Here is a 23,014-nt window from a genome sequence, read left to right as displayed (position 1 = left end):
AGTAAATATTATCAAAAGCGATTAGGCAATGAACGTGACGTTTTGATGGTCGAACTTGAATGATTTTGTTATAGGTCAGAGCAATCATTTGATTGCTTTTTTAATCACAATATCAGAAATTACAGTTGGCTACATGGGATATTCGTTATATCACAAAAAAACTCGACCTGACCGACCACAGAAGTCATTTAGTGATTTCAGCGAAGGAACCAGGAGAAAGGAAACGAAATAACTACGAAAAGTTAGTTTCCACCAGTAATTCAAAATTGCAAGCAAAACATTTGCTTCAAATACAATGAAATGTTCAACTCAGTCTCCAACGTGCATAATGAAATATAGAGATTAGGATAGAAGAAGCAATTGGGACTCATAGTTCCGGTCTGTCTTGTCTCGTCCCGTTCCGCCCCACGTCCCTTTCCGTTCCGTCTCGTCCTGACCTCTCCCGCCCCGTCCAGTTGTAGCCCGTCCTGTACCTTTCCCCCGTCTCTCCCGTTCCGTTCGGTTGCATTCCGTTTCGTCTGGTTGGGTCTGATCCCGTATCATTCCATTTACCGTCCCGTCGTGTCTCTTTTCTTCCAGTCCCTTCATGTCTTGTCTCGTTTTGCCACGTTTTGTCCCGATCTCTCCCGTCCCATTCAGTACTGTCCTATACCGTCTCGTCCCGGCCTCTCCCTTCTCATCCGGTTGCATTGCGTTCCGTCCCATCTGGTTATTCTGATCCCGTATCATTCCGTTCGGTCCCGTCACGTGTCGTCTGGTACCGTCCCTCCCATTCCATCCTGTCTTGCTCCAGCCACTTCAGTACTGTCTGGTTACAGCTCGTCCCGTCCCTTCTACCCCATCTCGTTACGTCCCTTCCCGTCCCTTCTCGTCCCATTCCGTGCCGTCCCGTTCCGTTTCGTATCGTCATGACCTCTCTCGTCCCATCCGGTTGCAGCCCGTCCCTTATCGTCTGGTACCGTCCCGTCCCGTCCTGTCCTGTCCTGTCCTGTCCTGTCCTGTCCTGTCCTGTCCTGTCCTGTCCTGTCCTGTCCCGTCCCGTCGTGTCTCGTCCCTTCCCGTCCCATCATGTATCGTCTCGTCAGTAGAAAGGAAAGAGGATATTAACTCAATTGCTCTTGGATCAGGCCATTGAGATCAACTAGTGGGTAAGAATATTCACATATCATCAATGAAGTGAAATCTTAGATGCAAACCAAAACTGTAGTGTCTACAGAACAGTCTGTCCGCCTTTGATAATGTCTACCGCAGTAGTAGACGAAACAGCAGGTCCACACAGTCAACAAACCCGGGAAATATCTTTGTCGCAGGAAAAATATAATTCATTTTGAACTATTTGCTCAAATCACCTACGAATCTTCATTGTTTTCTCAAAGCAAGTGAAGTATTTTCCATTGGGAGAAATATAATCTACTTATGAATGTATACAAAGAGAAAAGTTTGTTTCAAAGTACGACAGTGAGTCGAGGAAAACATTATTTTCAAAATTTGTCTATTCTTTTGTGTTTAATATGGATGCAGATAATCCTCATACTTACTCAATGGATTGTCATTCATATATTACGTAAGTTTATTGCAAACATTATTATTAAACTAAAAAACTGATTTCGGAAATTTTTTGAAGTTGGTTGCTGGGATTTGTGTACATGAATTCACCTAATCAATGACGAAAAATAAATTAAATACCTTCAGAGGGATCCAAGTAGAACAAATTTTGTGGTAACTGATAACATATCTTTATATGGAAATTGTGTACATAGAAAGTCTTCAATATTCCATATTTGGACCAAGAACTATTAATTCTTCTAATAATATTGTGATATGTACCTTTGAAATGTCTGTCTTGCCTATTATAATATGATAAGAACTAGGTGTATATTAATAGTTAGTTTTTAAGTTCTTGAAAACTTTGTAGATAGGTTATTAATATAAATATACTCAAAAATTATATCACTGAATCGAAGTGTTTGAAAAGGGACCCAAGATACGACATCATTTCATTGCATAATTGTGATGGTAATTCAAGCCTGTTATTTCTTCTTGAATACACGAAAATTGGTGTAGGTATTCTGAATCTGTTCATGACTAGCAGTAATCGTTTTCTTCATTTTCCAATTACTCCACAAAATCAGATTTGAATTGTTTGTTTTGTCAGTCTGAGCAAGATTAGATTTTTGATCCTTAAGTCAAGATATGTATCAAATGGAAAGAACCTCAGCTATATAAATATGAAAAGCACTACCTCTCTAATTATGTTTGGTTTTTGGTAATGTAATAAAATACATATCAATATGTCATACGCAATGAAACATTTTTTTTATTCGACACAGAAACTAGTGTCAAAAAGCCTCCTTCGATTGTTAAATTCGAAAATTTATATTTTGGTACAGAGATTTCGAATGAAATCACTTATTGAGTTGATTTGATTTCTGTTAACTTTGATACAGATTCAATGAGAACACTAAATTACAAAACAGTTATCAAAAACGAATAATGCTAGTAGTGGAGAATCTATATTCAGGATCTTGAAAATTCATGATTGATTTCAGTTACTCATATAACTTGAGCATTGATGATATTCTTCGGTGAAAAAAAAAGTATATCAAATCACTATTACTCTGTTGAAAAAAAAATGTTCATTATCCTATTTACTTTGTAGTAACTTAGACTTTTGTATGTTTGTATATCTGATGCTAAGTTTTCCATCATGTTGAAATCAAAATTTTACTTTATGTTTTCCGATCGTCACTTGAACTTGAACAGAGTGAATTTGATATTTTTGGAAGTGATATGCCATGTATATAGGTGAAGATATAAATAAATACTGAAGTATCAGTTTCACTCTGGTTATTTTAAAATGGAATGATGAATACGCAATTCTTGATTGTATGATCAAAACTGTTCTTTTTATCAACAGCAACGTATGATTCAGACCAAAAATGTTCCAAGTGGAGAATACTTGGAAGCTGATTAGTATGCATAGTCTATGAAAGATAATCAAGAAAATTTTTTCAAGTAAATCGATACACACAAAATAGGTTTTTTGATATCATTTTGAATTTTATATTTTTTACCGATGTGTTGAGTTCAGTTCAATGGGCAATATTTAATTCATCAATTGATTTTTCAGACAAGATAAGCACTTACAAGGTTTATTATAAGGAATTCAAAAAAACCCTTGATTTTGTAAGTAAGCATACACTCTCGAGAATTCAAGAAATTATTCGTAAGAAAACTGTAGATAAATGTTCATATTTTTAATAGCATCCATTTCTTCTTATAAGCATTTCTTCATTTGAAGAATTGCTTTTATTATTCTCTTTCCAACATATACCTTAGATCCGGGACTTTTAAGCTCATGGTTATCTGTGAAACATAGGCAAGTTCCTAAATACATTTCAATATTTAGAGTATCACAGTTGATTGTAATGTTGAAGTCTCTAATCAAAAGTATGTCTTTGTTTTGCATGAAATTCAACCACCTACATGAACAATATTTCAAAAAGTGATTTTTTCACACTCATAAATATGGCACTGCAGTCCTCAACCTCTTCATTGAAAATAAGAACATAAAAGTCTCCAAATGGATTTGAAAAATCACCATTCGAACGTGAAAATGTCGAGTTTGCGATTCAGGACAACATGAATCCTTAGAATGATTTTCTGAAGAAAACATATTTTCCGGAGAGGTCCCTTGCTTGACACCTATTTTTCTAATTGGACACTTCTGCGAATATCTCTGTGGATATCTAGAACAGTTTTGGATGTAGTGGTTTGGCTTTCAATGGAGAGATCATTTCATTATTGAGATTCAGGCATTCCAGATTGAAATATCCAAAATGCAAGTAAGCTAAGATACATGAAACTTATGTACATAGTTGGATCTCACTATATTTTTCATAGTTTCATTATTTCACCTTGTATTTCTCATGCCTACTTATGCTAACTTGAAATTGTTGACTTCTTCCTTTAATTATAGATCTATTATGTAGATATAACAGATAAATAAAACCCATACACTGACTAACTGTATATTCTTTATAATAAAAATTTCTAGTACTACACAGTGAAAAATGTCCAGAAAATAGCTACAAAACAATCATGAGTCTCATGATATCAATTGTGAATAAATACATTACAACATTTACAGAGATCATGAATCATAATCAATAGTCTAATCAAGAAGTTCAAAAACATGAAAAATAGAGATAAAGGTCCTATTTTTTCAAAATTGCTCAAATATTAATATTTTTTGAGTTATTAACAAAAAACTAAATACCATTTTTTAAATCTTATTTCGTTAATTACAGTTGCAATTTTTTATCTGCACCAAAATCCTTCAAAAACATTTTTTTAGAGGTGATTCCGAATCGAATGAGCTATCGCTCATATTTTTAGGACCTTTATCTCTATTTTTAATGTTCTTGAACTTGTTGATTAGACTATAATTTTTCTTTATATACATTAGGACTTGCTAAAGTGCATACATGTATGAGCCTCTAAAAAATACGCTTATCCACTAGTTTTGTGAACAAAAAATTCATTGCACGCGTCATGCTTAGAAAGTCAATTGATCATTATTGTCTATGCAATAATTTCTCTTAACACAAGGTATCAAGACGGATTTCCACCGAACGGACTCGCTTGCGACTAGTTTTCAAAAACAGAAACAAAAAACTTGTTTAGTTTCAAAAACAAACAGACAAAAACTAGTCTGAGTCTCAGTTGAATGAAGTAATAATCTCACCGACCGTCTCATGTGGCAAACTCAGTTTATAAAAATACAGACAAAACACCTAAACTTTTTGATCTTTCCGCCTACCGACGGGACATTTCATTGTTGACAAAATAATCCTCCGCGACGAATGTTCCTTATTTTGACAACTCAACTTTTTGTTTTGTCGAAATCAACACAACACAGTTGTTGTTTTGTTGTGGTGTCCGTTTGGTGGAAACTCGTCATTACAGCTATAACATCATAAGAAACGTTTTTTAAAAACAACTCCCAAACCATTTATAATTCCATTCATCACACTCATCTACAACTTATATTACAGCAACTCTGTTCACCGAAACATTTTAAAAGTGAAACAGTTTGACCTGCACGTGATTTTCAATAATGTTAGTGATTTTAGTCGACGAATTTTAACCCTTGACCAATTTCAATGAGCAAACAAATGCTATATGTTTTTCGGTCTGAGAAATTCACATTCTCAGTATCGTGTTGTCATGTCATTGATTTTGTTTTGCTTTTATTCATCAGTATACAGTCTTGACGTTAAAACTAGTGGTACCACTACCTGTAAATTACTTTGTTAACAATAGATTATAAAGCGGACAAATCAATTTTCAGGTTGTGGTTTCACTAGTTAATCACCAAAAAAATCAATTAGGATAATCATTATTCAACAAAATCCACATCGGATCAAAAAACTTTAGGTATATGAACAGCTAACTCTTGTCTTTAGATTCAGTATCAATTTGCTTCTCCTGAAGATGTTATCCCTGTTAGCGAAACGCGCGTCGAGTGCAAAAATATCAATTTGGTGTTACGTTACGTGTTACGATAACATTACGTGTGAGAAATCTGTGTCAATCGACAGTGATCCGGAATTTGAAAATAAGGACTTACAGGTTCAAGTTCAGCGAGTAATTTTAAATATGCTTGAATGCTTGAAGAAGGGAAACTGTCACACTCCACAGAACGCTATTGTGAATAGAATATGTCGCAAATGTAGATGGTGCTACAAAAGATGTGATTCGGTGAACAATTTATGGTATATACCAAAAAAATGAAGTACCAACCTTGGAAATGATTTGGTTTAAATTACTCGACTATCCCGATTACAATTACAAATCTTCAGAAAATCTACGGGGTGTCTTATTGTCTTGTGGTTTCAAATATAAAAAATTTAACAATCGGATGGTCATAATGGAATCGACACGCATTGTTCAACTCCGACAAGAATATTTGAGGCGAATGAAAAGCTACCGAGAATCCAGCAGACATATAATCTACCTCGACAAAACTTGGTTTGACACCCATGATGTTGTTAAATATTGCTAGGTAGACGAAACCAAGTATTGTGCTTTAAACACACCTTCTTCAAGGGGAAAACGTGTTATAATTTTGCATGCCGGGAATGAAAGTGGTTTCGTACCTAACGCTTTGCTTCTGTCGGCCAAAACTATAAAAGATTCGTCTGCTGATTAGTACGAAGATATGACTGCGGCTTTATTCGAAACCTGGTTCAGTGAGCAGCTTCTCCCAAATATTCTTCCAAACTCGGTTATATTTATGGATAACGCTTCGTATCATTTTCGGTTATTGACTACAATACCAAACAATAACACAAAAAAAGCAGATATTGTTCATTTCACGTGAAATCATGACATGGAAATACCCGAAAAGATTCCAATGAAAAAGGTATTACTGGCGACCATAAAACAACGTAATTTCAAAAAAGAGTATATTATTGATTCGATGTGTGAAGCACATAGTCATATTCTCTTACGTTTGCCTCCATACTATTGTGTGTTTAATCCAATTGAAATGGTTTGGGCCACAATGAAAGAAAGCTTGCGGAAATGTAATCAGTCACCGACTTTGAATGATGTAGTGCTTGACAATATAAGGCGAGTGGTGAATGAAGTGAGTAATAGTGATGTGTGGAAGAACTGTGTGGCCCACGTTATAAAAGAAGAGAACAAATATTATGTGCAAAGTTCCATAAATCCGATCGTTATTCAACCCGATGATGATTTCACCTCATCCGAATATAGCGAAGAAGAATTTTGATTTTTCTAGTAAATTTGTTGGCCTCTATTATTTTCTAAATATATGTTTGACGAAAATTTGGTCTGATTATTTGTGTTTCCATGTATTTTAGAGTTTTCGACTCGGAAATCAACTATCTTAAATTTCAAAGTTCTTCATAATTACCCATGATGGAAAAATTCAGTTGAGATAACTTTTTCATGGGGTGATCAATTGCTATGATTGTAAGAATGAGTAACTGAAAAACTACCGCTGAAAAATAATATGCCGACGCCTATGTCGAGGCGGGAATTCCTTCTCTGTGCTGTTCCAATTGATCACCACATCTGTTCGGCGAAAGAACTAATGTAATCACACTCATAATGGTAGAAAAAAGAGCCCTCCAACATATATTGGTATTTGTTTATTCGGGAAAATATGCACAATTATTTCTCCAACAGTGGACAACCAGAAAAAAAAAATTGAGGAGCAATGGCGAATACGTTCAAAAAATATGCAGATGTTTTAAAAATGAGTTGAACAACTTCATGGTCAACTGATTGATTCTTTCAGATGATGTATCTCATCAAAATTCCACTTCATTTGAAGTTGAAAGTGTTGTTATACTGAGCAGTTGATCAAATTGAAGTTCTTTATCGTTAGAATGAAAAATCATTCACTACCTTGAAAGAAACAGGAAGCCTCACAACTTTCTGACTCCAATAATTTCAGGAAGAGTGGAGTTCTCCTTTAAAACTCCTTAGCTGACGAGAATGTTGATATCCAAAATAGTTCCAATAGCCTTTTTGTCTCCATTGGAAAGCACCAGTTTTTTTTGCTGCTCCAAACAACTTTAAAGAATGCATTCTTCACTGTAAAGTGAGTGAAAGAATATCAGCTTTCACTTTTCATCGACTTCTTTGTCCTTCGTCCAGGATATTTTTGTCGCAACCCAATGAGCACCTACCATGAAGTTTCCGTCGATAGCCAGGCTGAGACACGCAAGATGTGGGAAACCAGAGGCTGTCTGCTATTCGAAGGGGTTAATGTCAAGGCTATGGAGTCTCATCAAAGAGATCAAGCTAGACAATGAGCTCTAACAACCAAGGAGCATCACAATAGATCTGAATAGGTTGTAGTGAATCTCTGAGAATCTAATCTAATGATGAGCAGATTGATTTTGTGGAATGTGACTGGTTCTAGTTTCAATGTTGCGATGAGAGGTTGTCTTTTGGTCGTGGAACGGTTTAATTCTTTTATTTTCCATGTTACAAATTAGGATTTATCCAGATTCTATGAACCATGAGTGGGTGACAGAAAAAAAGGCAGCCCTGAAACTATAAGTACCGTCCTCATTCAAAAAACATGATTAGCTACTGCCAATTTCAATATTTGAGTCAGTCCGTATTGTCTGTGTTAGATGTTGATCTGGGTTTTCATGCTGTTGAGACTATTCTCGATATAACTAGAGGTTTTTGAATCATAAAGGGCGTTCCTTACGAAACATAGCAACTATTTGTACTGTAGCAACTGGCTGGTACTTTACTAATCATATCACTAACTCCGTATGTGTGGCGGAATGACTCAGTTTCTCAGGAAGCTTTATCTAGCTACTGCCTTTAGACTTGGGAGTATGCAGTCAAACAGTTTGTTAACCATTTTGATAGAGTCTCGAATACTGTCTAATAGTAAGTTTTGATTATTGAAAACCTATATAACAAAATTCGTTGTGTGAAACCTTCAAAATTATATAGATAATGTTCCTCAGACATTCTCAGCAGGTTCAATATAAACCTGATGGAAAATCTGTGAGTTTACCAGAACTCCTACAATCGCTACCAACTATTTCGTTACTTCTTGAGAAGTACGAATGATGGTCATCATTAATATGTCCGGAATACAACCCTGCGTTACTATATCCTCTGTTGAGTAGAAAACTGGCACTACTGTTATTCCTCTTCTCTTGTATCCTAGGAAAATAATACAGTACTTCGCTCTGATCCTGAGATGGCAAGAACATCCTCTGTTTGTCTTCTGAATGTGTACTCATTTTTCTACTGAGAGTTGCTTTGTTATTCACATAAACAGTGGACATAGTCCTGCAGATGGAAGTGCCAGAAACGTTGCCAGAATCGCTCTTGGAACGAAAGGGGGATGATTTCGTTTCCGCTGTGACAATAATATCAACGAAAGTTTCAAGGCCGTCTTCTATTCTGTCCAAACTCTTGCATTTCGTTCTGTCCAATGTGTTGTTGAGCAGAGTTTGCTGTTCCACTGAATGGCTTGATATTTTGGTGTTGGTGTGGAAGTCCAATCCTTCATTACTTGTCTTCACCAGTGCGTTGGGTAAATGCCTGAAAGATTCTGTCCGTTTGACACTCGTTCTGGACGTTTGCCTCTTTGACAGTGTAGCTACTTTCTTCATCTGTGGTGCTTCTGACTGTTTATTCTCGACAGTAGTTTGGCAGTACTTCGACACACTCATGGGGGAAAAAGAACTATCTGAAGTTAAAGAGCCATTATCGAAAAACAGTTCCTTGTTGCCGTACTCATAATCCTCCGGCGGTATGAACAGATGAAGCAGACTTCGAGTTTTCCTGGGAGGCTTAGGCAGTAAATTGGAAGGAACGATTTCGAAATCGCTACTGAGGGCGTAATCGTCCAAATCCATCCGGCGTTGGATTCTTCCAGATTTCTTCATCGACCCATTCTCTTCAATGTCTCTGCACAGATTTGAGTTCTCTTTATTGGAGGTTCCGGACTCCTCGTTGCTTATAATATCTCTGAGCTCTTGTATAACATCTTCGATGGTTGTTTCGTCATCCGAATCTTGTACTTCCAGGCCTTGATGTGAGGTAATAGCGTTGCAGCGGGTGCCATATATCTCAAACATCGAGTTGGAGTGTTGGATTTCTTCTTCTGGGGTTGGAGTGCGCTCTGAAGAGGAGATTCCTTCGTCATCAGGAGTGGAGTCAACTGAAATGAGTATTGAATATGTCAAAACTGACTAAACAGAAGAATCGTATATCAGTACAAGGCATGAACGAATGAAAAGCAATACATTAACAATAATATTGTTCAGATCGATTCCGATTCATCACATTGTAAGTAGATTGGTTGGCTATCGAATAATTTTCAGAATTGCTTTTTGAAGGATGTGTCAACTACCATTTTTTTATTCTGTAGAAAAGATTGTGTAGGTTTTGGAGAAGAGTTATCTGGCTGTTAGACTCTTTGTAGACCACCTCAAGGTCTTCAACTGCTTGGATCACTCGCTGCTTATGAAAAGTTGACCAAACATGGAGTACGGTGAAATGATCTTTTTTCGGGTGGAGTAAATTCCTTGAAGGGAGGCGACCAAGAGTTTTTCTGAAGAAAGAAGGCAATCGAGCTATCTTTTCAGCAGCTGCTCAGATGAAGCTATTAATTTCTCAGACAGCATTATTGGCTTCCTTCTTACTTTCCATCATTTCTATTAAATATTTGTCTGGAGATAGGGGACAGTTATCAGATGGTTTCTATAACTATGATACAATTCTGTTTTCTAGGAACCAAAAATAGATGCTTTGACGAAGAAATCTGGGTCAATTCTGATGACTTAGAAAATAATAATTATAATAATAATAATGTTTTATTCCTTTGAAACGATCATTTAACAATGATATAGGAAACGTCAAGTAAAAAAAAACATGTAGATGTGTAACATAGAGATTACAGTACATTGATCACAATCATTTGGAAGTAAACTCAAAATACCCATTGATAGAATAAAAACATCCCTCTGAAAGGTATTCTTTAACTTTCCGTTTGAAAGTAGACAATAATGGGATACTCTTTATATTTGAAGATAGACAATTGAATAGCTTAGAGCCTGCTAGAGAGGGGGATTTTTGAAACAATCTAGTACGTTGCTGCAGTTTAATCAGATTTCCATTTCTTGTTGGGTAACTGTGACACTTTGAATTAGTTTTAAACTCAGACTCCTTCTTTTTTACAAAAAGTAGACAATTATAAATGTATATAGATGGTAGTGTTACATTTTTTTCCCTAAAAATGGGTCTACAGGAATCTGTGTGTCGAAGACCATACAAGATACGTATTATCCTTTTTTTGAGAGATGAATGCTCGACTGATGTTGATCCCGTCTCCTCGCAGAAGCACATTGTAAGATAATACTGAATAAACCATTGCATAGTAAATGTTCCACAAATGATCTTCATTCATAACCTTTTTGAGTTGTACCAATGCGTAAAAACTAGTGTTGATTCTCTTGCAAATATAATTTATGTGAACTTGCCAACTTAACCCAGAATCTATATGAAGTCCTGAAAATTTTGTGGTTTCCGACAGATAGATAGTGACATTATTTATATCAACCCGTATAGGCTCTAAATGTCTTCGGTTGAAGAATTGAACTAACACCGTTTTGTCGGCATTGAATATGAGTTTATTTGTGTAACACCATTTCGTAAATTTACGAGTTATTGTGTTCAGTTTCGACTGTAGTTCCGCAGGACTATCAGCTCCTTCTGAGACTGCAGTATCATCGGCAAAAAGTTATATTGATTTTGTACCTAAATGTTGAGGTAAATCATTGATATAAATCAGAAAAATTAGTGGTCCCAAAACTGAGCCCTGTGGAACTTCAATGCCTACGTTGAATGTAACAGAGTTCGTATCATCCCATGTCACACATAATTTCCTGAACTTTATATATGATATTACCCATCTAAGAAATGTCCCTCTAATACCTATTGCATATAATTTGTTTGAAAGTATATCAAAATCTATGGAGTCGAATGCCTTGGATAAGTCAAAGAAAAGCGCAGCTACAAATTTACCTTTGTCAATACCGTTATAAATATGCACCACAAAAGTTGCAGCCCCTCCTTCCGTCGAATTACCGAGGTAATATCCATGATGATAGCTACTGATTATATTGTGTTTCAACAAAAAAGGAAAAGAGGAAATTCGTTAAAGATACTTTTTTCAATTACCTTAGCCAACACACTGGGAATGGTTACTGGTCTATAGGTAATTATCGATTATAAGGGAAAGAAAAAGTGAGTTGACTTTCAATAATGATGAAACTCAATGACAACTCTTCAAAATACAACAAAACAGTGAATATGAGTCGAACAACTCATTTGTCAAAGAGAACAATATCAGAATTGAAAATTTGTGTGAATCGTTAGGCACCAAACTGAATTCCAACCTGAAATGAATAAGTCAAGATGGTTCACTGTGATTTTTTGAAATCTGGACTTGTACAAGAACCGTTTATACCAATTTCCATCTGGAATATGCTGTAATATCGTTTTATAACTCAATTTCACTAGCATGACAAAAGGATCTGCGTACAGTTTTGTATAACGTGTTTTCTGATGTGATATTTCCTACATTTATTCAACATAATCTGGTCCAGAGGTCTGGTGACTGTGTACTGTGACAACTCCACCAGGACAAAAAGTTTATCGAGCTTGAAACCTCCCGAAATCTTCAAAAGCAAGGTTAACTTCTCTGAAGAGGTGAAATACCTTGGTACTATCCTCGACAGCCAGCGGACATGGAACTCTCACCTACAGAGTAGAGCAAAAAGAGCATTATATATGGCTTAGGAGCAATGTCGGAGGATAGTGGGACGCGAATGGGGTCTTTCACCATGTGTGGTCACCTGGATCTACACTGCAATAATAAGACCTATGTTAAACGTACGGAGCTATTTAATGGGGACCGAAAGTTCTACAAGCAACAGTCATCCAAAAATTATATCAAATACAGCGAATGACTTGTTTAAACATCACAGGAGCCATGAGAACAAAACCAAACGCGGGAATGGAATCAATTACGGGTCTGACCCCTCTGGACCTGTACGTTAAGGATCAATTGAAGCTAAGCCTATGGCGAGAAGCGCTTAATGCGCAACCTCTGCTGCAGGCAGCTAGTGATGCAATAAAACCCAGCTTTGTGTTTAATAAACCCTACAAAATACAAATAAAACAGAACACAAAGTCAGATGCTACAAATGCAATACACATATTTAAAGACGGCTCAAAAACCAAAGTAGGCTCAGGATGTGGAGTGTACTCCAGATCACTAAGCCTTAGGATTAAGTGGGGAATGGGTAAAAATACCAGCGTGGTCCAAACAGAACTGGCTGGTATCTCAATAGCCATAAGAGAAATAACCAGGAAAGGAATTTCTAGGAAAAACATAACTATCTGCACTGCAGCAGACAAGCCCTATTAGCCTTGAACAGACAACGTGTAACCTCAGGGCTAGTACTAGAGTATCACCAAGATTTAGCCAAAGCCTCGGTAGAAAATAAAATTATCCTAAAGTGGGTTAGAGGGCACGACAGGAGTGAAGGTAATCGCATTGCTGCCTCTTTAGCCAAGGGAGCGGCTAGACTAAGAATTTCAAGACCCAGTGGCACCTAGGGCTTCTCGACAATTGCAGATCTAGCTAAATGTTACACCCATGCTCAATCCGTGAAAAGATGGGATGAAATCAAAGAATGCGATCTTGTTAGGATCACCTTGGGTGACCCTGCAAAGCTCACGCCGAAAAAATAACTGACTGGTCACTGTCAACTAAGGAAACGCCTTCATGATATGATGCTAGTGGACACACCTCTATGCAAGATGTGTGAATAGGAAGGCATGTTCTATGCGAGACATGTCAGGCATGTCCTATGCGAGTGCCCAGAGTTATCGTCAATGAGAGACCTAGGAAGACAACTCCTCGGGAGGATGTACAATGTGACCTCAGTGCTGTGGGCTTACACTCATCCTCTCTACAGATACAGATACAGAACTCCACCATATCCCAGCAGAATATTTGAAAAAATTCACTGAGTTATTTATGTCTTCGCGAATGACGTATTTTTGGTTTGTTTTCGGGTTTTGCCTTGGTCTCCTTTGGTTACAATCTCTAAACGATTCAACTGGAACTTCAACTGCAACTTCAGTCATCTTAAGTACTCGCCTTGCCATTTCATTTATAGTGCTGATTTTTCATGTATTTCCTGTAATGGAGGGTTTGTGCGAACTTTCCGCGCGATTTGGGCGACAATGCTTCGTTTTTGGCGACTTTTCCTGCCTTGTGCCAGATACTTGGTAGATACGTTCTCTCTTTCTTTCTGTTGAAGTTCTCTTGGTGTTTGTGTTTTTTATGGCTTCTAAATACATTCTTGTTGCATGATGATTCGATGTTGCTAGCTTCTTGGTATTTTAGAAGAGGATCTGGTGTTCCTCGTTGGACAGTACCTGTTAGCGATTGCAGACTCCTTGGTCTGCCCCAATCGGCAGCTCCACTTATGCTGGGCAGGTACCAGTGCTTCTTTTCGTCTGACCGACATAAACTTCACCATATTCACATAGAATCCTGTAGACTCCTGCCGATCTGAGTGGATCTCTGCTGCCTCTGCTGATCTCTGCTGTCTTTTGCTGATCTCAGATATCTTCTTCGTCGGTTTGAAGACGGTGTTGATTTTCTCCTTCATTAAAATTATCCCGATTCGTTTGGTGACACCTTCTATGTATGGCAGTGCCTTCAGTTTGTTCTTCACTGGTGTTCCTCTTCTTCTTCCTTGGTCGCGTAGCGCAGATTATGTCTTTTCTGTCGTAGCCGTTCACTTGTAACACAATTGTTAGGTGTTTTATTTCGTCATCGTCTACATTTCCATAGTAACTTAGTATATTTTGCATAAATCAGAATGATGATATGGATAAGTATGCTCACCATGATTTTTTGGTCTGTGTGTAGGAATTTCAAGTGACCGTGAAGATTTGAGGGATTGAACTTCTTCCCGTAGCTCACTGCATTTGTCTCTCAGACATTGGTCCAACGATATGAGAATCCCTTTTTCTTCTTGTAGGACCTAGAAAATTCAATATGTGCGGATTAAAAACCTGAAAGGACTAATCGAATAATTTTTATTGTATTCGTTCGAAAAGTTTTTCAAAATTGTTCATTTCCAAAAGCACTCACTTGGACTTTCTGTTCCAGAAGGGAAAGTTTGCCTTTCAGATTGTCGTTTTCTTTCTGGGATCTCTCGACTCGTAACGTCAAACTCTCAATATCGATATAGTGTTTCTCCCACAAGTCGAGCTCATCGAAAACAAGTTCGCAATTACTGCTGGAGCCAATATTCTGTAAAACAAAGTTGTCAGTTCCACTTCACCAAATTACAAGTTTCATACTGATCATTCTAGAACGCTTCTCTCTCATCAGAACAAAAATTCAGTCTCTAGACGCACGTCACGTTTTGAAAGTTAGCATCATCATCAGTTTCAGTCATTTCCTGATGATGCTTACCTAGTCATTGAGACGTGCGTCGAGAGTCTGCATTTTGTTCTGGTGTGGCAAAAGTGTCTACAATTGATCCATTTCACGCCTGAGGTTCCAAGATCTATTTATGATTATAGTTGGTGTATGTTTTATATAGAATAGAAATTTATTTATACTGAACAACATGTTTAATGGTTTCCACTTACATGATGCACAGTTTTTTTTAAGTATTTACATATATTATTCATTGAGTAACATTGATACAGTTAAAAATCTATATAGAATATTACAATATAAAACAGTAAATAATAAAATAGCCGTAAAAAGATTCAGACACATTTGAGCATTCGGAGGAGTTGTCCCTCTGTAATACTGAATATATCCAGTTCATAGTTCCTCGCCATTTTGTTAACTGTTCCGAGACATTGTTGAAGAGGAGACAAAGTGTTTGAGATACGAGTTAGATTGCCTCTTCTACCTGTCTTACGAAAGGTACAATGAAATCAATAGTATAGAAAATTTCAGGTACTTTCAATTTTTCAAGAATGGTAAAAAAAAAGATCACTTCCGAGGACTCACGGCGGTCTTTCAATGGTTGTATGTTAAACTCTAGTAATTGGCTAGAATACGATATAAATAAAGGCCAAACATTGTGTTTTCTAAAAAAAAGTTTTCTTAATAATCGTTTCTGGACTTTTTCTATAGTTTCAGAATATAAAACGGTCTTTGGATTCCAAATAACACAACTATATTCCAGCTTAGAACGAACAATTGAGTTGAAGAGTAACGAACAAGTATCGTGATTGAATTCACGGCTAGATCTTAAGACAAAGCTCAATTTTCTATAACATTCAGATACTAAGTATTCAATGTGCCCAGAGAAACTGAACACACCAGTAAAAATGATCCCGAGATCTTTCATCTCATTGATTCTCTGTAAATTGGTATGATTAATGAAATAGTCCTTGATAGTAGGTAACATATTTCGTGTGAAACTCATTAGTTTGCATTTAGCTTCGTTAAGACATAGATCAGATACTGAAAAGTAAGTAGATAGATTATTGAGACCATCCTGAAGCATATCAGAATATTTTCGTTTTTGATTCTTCTAAACAGCTTGACATCATCGGCATATAGGAGAAATTGAGCATGTCCGATATACCGAGAAACGTCATTAATAAATAACACGAAAAGGAGAGGTTTCAAAATAGATCCCTGCGGAACTCCCGAAGTAGCGGTCAATTTGATGGAAGATATGATGTTGAACTGTATTCTGTTGGATAGATAGCAGTGAAAGAAATCAAGTGTGTTGTTTGTGAAACTGAATGTTTTTAATTTCAGGATCAAAACCTCGTGGTTAACAATAGTAGTGTTCAGAATCTGATTACAAACATAACCAGGATGAATTCTAATAATACAGGGTGTAACTGAATAAGTGTAAAACATTCAAGGAGGTGAATTCTCATCGAAAAAAAGATAGGATCTTTCATATAAAGAAACTTCATTGGAGCATCCCTTGTTAAGATACAGCCCCTTAGAGGGGGTACATAAAATTTGTATAACAATTTTTTTCACAAGCACTGAAAAAGTTACAATATTGAAATTAACCTGAAGTTTCGTACTACCAAAAAGACACTTAGCCAGTAATTTATTTGGTTTACCCCATGGTTGTAAGGGGTGGAAAACGCAACCCCTAAAATTTATTTCCAATGTAACTTTTTGTCTCATTATTTGTTTACCATTTGAAAATTTATTTTCGATAGCCTGTTTCATTCCAAACGAAAATGTCTCTTGAGTTTTTTGCCCAAAATAAACCAGTTCGCAGCAAAAAATTATTTCACGAACAACTACAGGGATACATCGTCATAAATGTGAACTGGATTTGTTATTTTGTAGTTAGTACCTGCATTAAACGAATAACGGTAATAAACAAAACTAATTTCTCAATAACAAAACTAATTTCTTAATAATAAAACACACAACATGTAGAAATCATAGTAAATGTTCAATATGTCTACCTTCAGACATTACGCAAGCGTCTAGACGTCGGCGCTTTGAGCCACGTATTCGCTCAAATATTCCTGGAGTATCTCTGATTACCCTGCACGCATCGATGATGCGGTTTCTTAAGTCCTCTACATCGCGAACAGGAGTACGATAAACCAAATGTTGTGAATGGCCCCAAATAGAGAAATCGAGAGGATTGAGATCCGGGAATCGAGCGGGCCAGTTCTGTGATTCTCCTCGACCTATCCACTGATTTACCTATCCTTGACCTATTCACTGATCCACAGTTGAATGCTGACGTGCTACTTGACTCAAATGGGCGGGAGCCCCATCATGCATAAAAAAATATCCCTTCTGACGCCGAAAGGAACTTTCTCCAGCAGTACTGGATGCACTTCTCTTAAAAATTGAACGTATACCTCACCATTTAATTGAGGAGGTAGAAAATGAGGCCTTATTATATCATCCCCAATAACTCCGAGCCACACGTTAAGAGAAAACTGTTCTTGATGGTTAGTTTCGACAATATCGTGACGGTTTTCATCAGCCCATATGTGGTAATTATGAAAATTAATAATCTTGTCCCGAGAAAAACTACATTCGTCTGTGAATTCTATCGTCTTCAGAAAGTCATAATTTCTTTCAATCGTTTCCAGCATCCAATTGCAAAATTCAAGACGGTTCGGAAAGTCTCGCGGTAACAGTGCCTGTACTCGTTGCAAATGTAAGGGAATAAGAGGTGTTCCTTTAAAATTCGAAATACCGTCATATGATCAACATTAAGCTGGAAAGCAATCTTTCTAGTACTGGTAGTAGGTTGTTCCTCAATCAAATTAAGTACTGCTTCCTCAAGCTGTGTTGATCGTACTTCTCAATGGCGACCACAATCCTGCGTTTTTTTGTCGAATGAACCATATTCTCGTAATCGTTGATGAAGTCGAGCAAATATTCTACGTGAAGAATGCTGCCGTTGAGGATATATTTCGGCATATCTTCTAGAAGCTTCTAACCCCTGTGAGAGACCGTAAACGTAATGCATATCAGCCATTTCCTCATTTGTGTATGCCATTTTAATAACAAGTGTATTATTAAAGTAACAAATTGAGAACAGAACAACAACACACAATTAGTATCAATTCAATTTCGAAAATTCACAAACTGACAGCGTCATACCAATTTAATTGTCACTATCGCTAATAGCGACCTACTTGATAGATTAGTTTCGTATTTTCGCATTTATGACGATGTATCTCTGTAGTTGTTCGTAAAATAATTTTTTGCAGCGAACTGGTTTATTTTGGGCAAAAAACCCAAGAGACATTTTTTGTTTAGAATGAAACAGGCTATCGGAATAAATTTTAGGGGTTGCGTTTTCCACCCCTTGCAACCATGGGGTAAACCAGATAAATTACTGACTCTGTGTCTTTTTGGTAGTACAAAACGTCAGGTTAATTTCAATATTGTAACTTTTTTAGTGCTTGTGAAAAAATTGTTGTACAAATTTCATGTACCCCTTTAAGGGGCTGTATCTTAACAAGGGATGCTCCAATGAAGTTCCTTTATATGAAAGATCCTATCTTTTTTTCGATGAGGAATCACCTCCTTAAATGTCTTACACTTATTTAGTTACACCCTGTATAGTATCTACTGTGAGAACAACCCGAGCTCTTCGTCTGTTATCTCATCATTCATTGGAACTATTCTCTCCACCTGAGGGGTAGTTCCAATAAATTAGGCACTACTCGTTTCCCACAACGGATTCAATATCCCCCGGAGCGTAGGGCAACACCGGTGTCTCCTCAATACCGTAAGAGTGCCGTTGATGGTAATATAGCACTCTTAGCCCTTATTATTATCATTCAACGCCCTAGTCATGCTGTAAATAACAGTTTGATGAAGAGTGATCCGGTATGATCATATTGAAAAGCATTTTGAAGAACCTATATTTTTAAATGTTCAGGAAATGAATCCTATTACTTTCTAAAAGACGGCTAACCAACGGTCATGGCACTGTACCCTGTATATATCGTTGAGTATACTTCTGACACACTCTCACCTTCTTTATTGTAACAATGTCGAATCCAGCCTGTTCCAACTCAGCTTGTAGATATATCCGTTGTTGAGGAGATCCGGCTGTATTGAGAAACTTATTCAGAAATTTCAAGCCTGCTGCCAGCAATTCAACCTGACCTCCTGCTGAGCTCAGCATACCCACAAGAAACCGGAACCGCACAGGTTCTCCGAACCTCAATCTGAGCGTGGACATGGCCTCAGAAATCACCGAGTGGCCGTTGGTTGGGGGTTCACAAGCTTTACTGAGAAGCTGAAATGGAAATGAATACAATTATTGAAAACTAAGTGTTGAATGACGGTAAATTAACGTTTTAATTTTCATGAAAAATGAGCTTTCCACGTGTTTTACGTTTCTTCCAATAAATGATGATCTCCTTCACCACGTAGTAACGGATACATCCATCAATTTATTGTTTTAATTCACAGCAATTACATTCAGTATTATATTTCGAAGAACCTGCAGCCAGTTGATTTTCTGAGGCAGACCACCATGAAAAAAAAATCTGTGATATTTTTGCAGTTTCAAACAATATAATCTTCAACGATTTTAAAAATATTCATCTTCATCATTTATATGGCAACCTTTAATTTCCTGCGAACCATATTTAATAGTCAGAGTCACTATTTTTCGGGTTTGAAGTGAAATACTCTAGTTATAAAAAATCACTAGATTACGCTGGTTTGCAGTACTTCAACATTTCACCAAACGATTTGAAAACTATAACAAGCCTGGCCAAATTCAAACATAGTCCTAACTCATTTTTGATCACGAATACATTTTGTAACATTCCTCTGCAATATGAACTGAAATGAGCTGATGAACTCTTTTTATTCTGTCTAAATTCATGCATTTTAAACATTTACTATTTATTATAGTGCTAACCTGCACTTCTATGTAGTCCTATATGTTGTCCTATATTATTACTGTTGCAATGTTATTTTCCAATTGTATTTTCAAGTTTTATGACCTGTCAAGCCGATGTAAATTCGTGATTTTATGATCAATAAAAATGTCTGTCTGTCTATGTTGACTCAGGTAATTTGGTGTGCAATTATGTTAACTCAGGTAATCTGGTGAGTTGATACTTGTATCCGGATTAGGTTAATCGTCAATAACATTCGTCGACCCCTTCCTACCTGTCGTCATGTTGTTTGCTATTCTTGTACTTCTCAGAATGGAATCCCATATTCGGTTGAGGTTTACAGCTTCTTCTTTTCTGTTGGAATTAACCATGTCTTCGTGGATCTCTAGTGTCTTCCTTACCAGTCGGCTAAGATATCCCTGGTTGGAGGAGATTCACCGCCACAGCTGACTTGTCCGTTTGGCCTAGTCTGCAGTTTCTTTCATACTCCTCCAAACTTTTTTCCATGGATCTTTTGGTGATACGTATGTATACCTTCTCACAAGTGTACGCTGTATGCGTGCATCCCTGCTGCTGAAGGTGGGTCTCTTTTGTCTTTAGGCAACCTGAGGCTTTGTTTTTTCTATTCGGTGGGTTTGGAAACCGTTTCAATGTTGTGTTTCTTCAAAAGATCTCCAATTATCTCTGTAACTCCAGGGATATATGGTAGATGTGCTCGTGCAACCATCTGAACCTCTTCCCCGTTTTGAACCATGGAGTTGTTCTGTTTCATGGCTCTGTTGATATCGAGTTCATTGCATCCTGCACGTCATCTTGATTTCTTCCAGGCTGGAGCCTTGCTCCCTTATCCTTTGGACTGGTTTTCGTCAGAGAGGGAAATGGGTTATAACTGATCAGTTATGATGGCATAAATATCCTCAGACATCAGTACCTCCCTTCGCGGTGTACCCCTACCTGGCTGGGGTGAGATGGATGAAGATAATATTCACCTGTTAACGGAGGACATGAGGGCCTCATTAGACAGAGTGTCGGGGCCTTCTATATCGGGAGGGATCGTCTACAGCGTAATCTATAGCTTCCCTGACTAACGGGTTATTGTGAGTTTCCGCACAATCTAAAACTCGCCGATTCCTCGACTGGATGAACTGCTGAATGGAAGGCAGCTGCAAATCTCTGCGGATGGCTTCATTCCGCACGAACCATGGAGCATTCACAATCATCCGTAGTATTTTGTTTTGTGAAGTTTCCAAAATGGAGATGTTGGACGGAGCCGCTTGTCCCCAGATGCCTGAAGCATACATGATGACAGGCTTGAACATCGTGTTGTAGATCGTAACTTTGTTTTAAAGACTTAACTTTGATCGTCTACTTATCAGAGAGTACAGGCTTGCCACCCGACCCTTGATCTCAGCCTTCACGCTTATGAAGTGCGGGTTCCAGGTGAGCCTATGATGTATTAGAAGACCGAGGTACTTTACCCGCGCCTGTAAGTTGATCTCCCTTCCAGAGATCCTCACTTTCCTAGCCGGAGAAGATATCGTTCTAACCATGGTTATCGCCTGAGTCTTTTCCGGGTTCACTCGGATCTTCCACTCAAGGTACCAGCGCTAGGTTCATTGCATCCATTCGATCTTGAGGTCACTTCAAGATGTTTCAGCTCTTCCTCTAAATGTACTGGTTTAATGAGCAATCTCTACTCAAACTGAACGGAGATTAACTCAGAATCTATAAACCTCTGAAGAAGCTAGCGACTCGCGACTACAATCAGGGAGAAATTCCATAAATCTTTGGCCTTCAAACCCGAAAAATTGTGACACTGAAAACCTTGGCCGCGAAAGTCTATGGCTCTAGTAATGAATAGTTCAAACGTAACTCACCTGCAAAGCTATGATGCGAGACTTATTGACGTTACTCATTATGCAAATGGTAAGCGTGAAGAGGCCTGCAGAAGAAGACGTCAACTTCCTGACTGCTTCCGAATAACGCAAACAACAATTGAGGAGACACTGCAAGCAAGACAGCTCGTCCAGGAGGGTTCTTCTCTGGACGGCTGGAGGAAGTCTCATGATTGTGTTGGTGGAACACTGCTGCGGATGACCATTGTTAGATTGGCTCAGTTGGATGGCTCTCAGTAGGTCCAGAAGAAGGGTGATACCGTCCAATGGATCTGCGACGAATTCTTGAACGAAACTATAAATAGGCAAACAATGAAGATGCATGCAATGGAATGGTATATTGTATGGAGAAACACGTGTTGCGCTATACCTAATTCGAGGCTATCCTTGATATTAGCTGTCTAACATGTCGACCAAAAGGAAAAGGGGATCAACTTTTATCAAATCTGATTCTAGAGAGGGAGAGGCTAGATGGACTGCATGTACACTTGTGCAGATCGCCAGTCATAATCAATCTAATGTAGAGTAAAATGGACAGCTGATTGACACTGACAATCACAGCAATTTGGTAATGACCTCTGACATTATGCCTCCAACTGTATAGAAGAGTGGATCCTCCAGGATAAGGAAATATTAAGAGCAGATAGTTATTGGTTCACAGATAGTTCAAAAATATCTTTAGGTTCTGGTGCAGGTGTAATCAGTCGCAGACCCAGGACAGTTATATCAACCTGCCTAGGATCCTATGCGACTGTATTTCAAGCGGAAATCTATGCCTTTGAATTGTATGCGGACAGATTGGTAGATACCAATCTCATGCACTGGTCAATGAAAATGTTCTCGGAGAATCAAGCGGCGTTGAAAGCTCTTTGCTCCTACCGATCAACGTCTGAATTGGTAGCAAATTGACGGATTCCTGGCCTGAAAGGCAATCAACCTGCTGACTCCCTTGCGAAGGAGAGTGCTGTAAGCAGCTTCATTGGACCAGAACCTGTCATTAGCATCGCAAACATTGACACCGAGATGTCAAGACAATTTATGGATCTCTGGCATAATCTTCCAGGATTGGCTCACTCCTAGATGTTCATTTATACTTCGAAGCTTGAAACCAAACAGTTTTTGGACTA

At 37.7% G+C, this 23,014-nt stretch overlaps 1 protein-coding gene across 1 annotated transcript in view; it reads right to left on the bottom strand.

Annotated features, from left to right (window-relative positions):
* Positions 1 to 4,017: 4,017 nt before the first annotated feature.
* mwh (multiple wing hairs) overlaps positions 4,018 to 23,014 on the bottom strand; it is a 75,946-nt gene continuing 56,949 nt past the window's right edge. The window contains exons 4-8 of the mRNA XM_074171480.1: positions 21,870 to 22,182; positions 19,113 to 19,379; positions 14,750 to 14,911; positions 14,501 to 14,639; positions 4,018 to 9,733 (exon numbers count right to left, since the gene is read on the bottom strand). Of these exons, the coding sequence (XP_074027581.1) occupies positions 8,541 to 9,733; positions 14,501 to 14,639; positions 14,750 to 14,911; positions 19,113 to 19,379; positions 21,870 to 22,182 (2,074 nt within the window). The 3' untranslated portion in view covers positions 4,018 to 8,540. The remainder of the gene's footprint in view (positions 9,734 to 14,500; positions 14,640 to 14,749; positions 14,912 to 19,112; positions 19,380 to 21,869; positions 22,183 to 23,014) is intronic.

This window comes from Leptinotarsa decemlineata, unplaced genomic scaffold (genome assembly GCF_025532065.1).
Source record: "Leptinotarsa decemlineata unplaced genomic scaffold, Ldec_3_MD MMD2_tig00000010_RagTag_RagTag, whole genome shotgun sequence".
Taxonomy (NCBI): Eukaryota; Metazoa; Arthropoda; class Insecta; order Coleoptera; family Chrysomelidae; genus Leptinotarsa; species Leptinotarsa decemlineata.
This window is presented reverse-complemented; position numbering and strand designations above follow the sequence as displayed.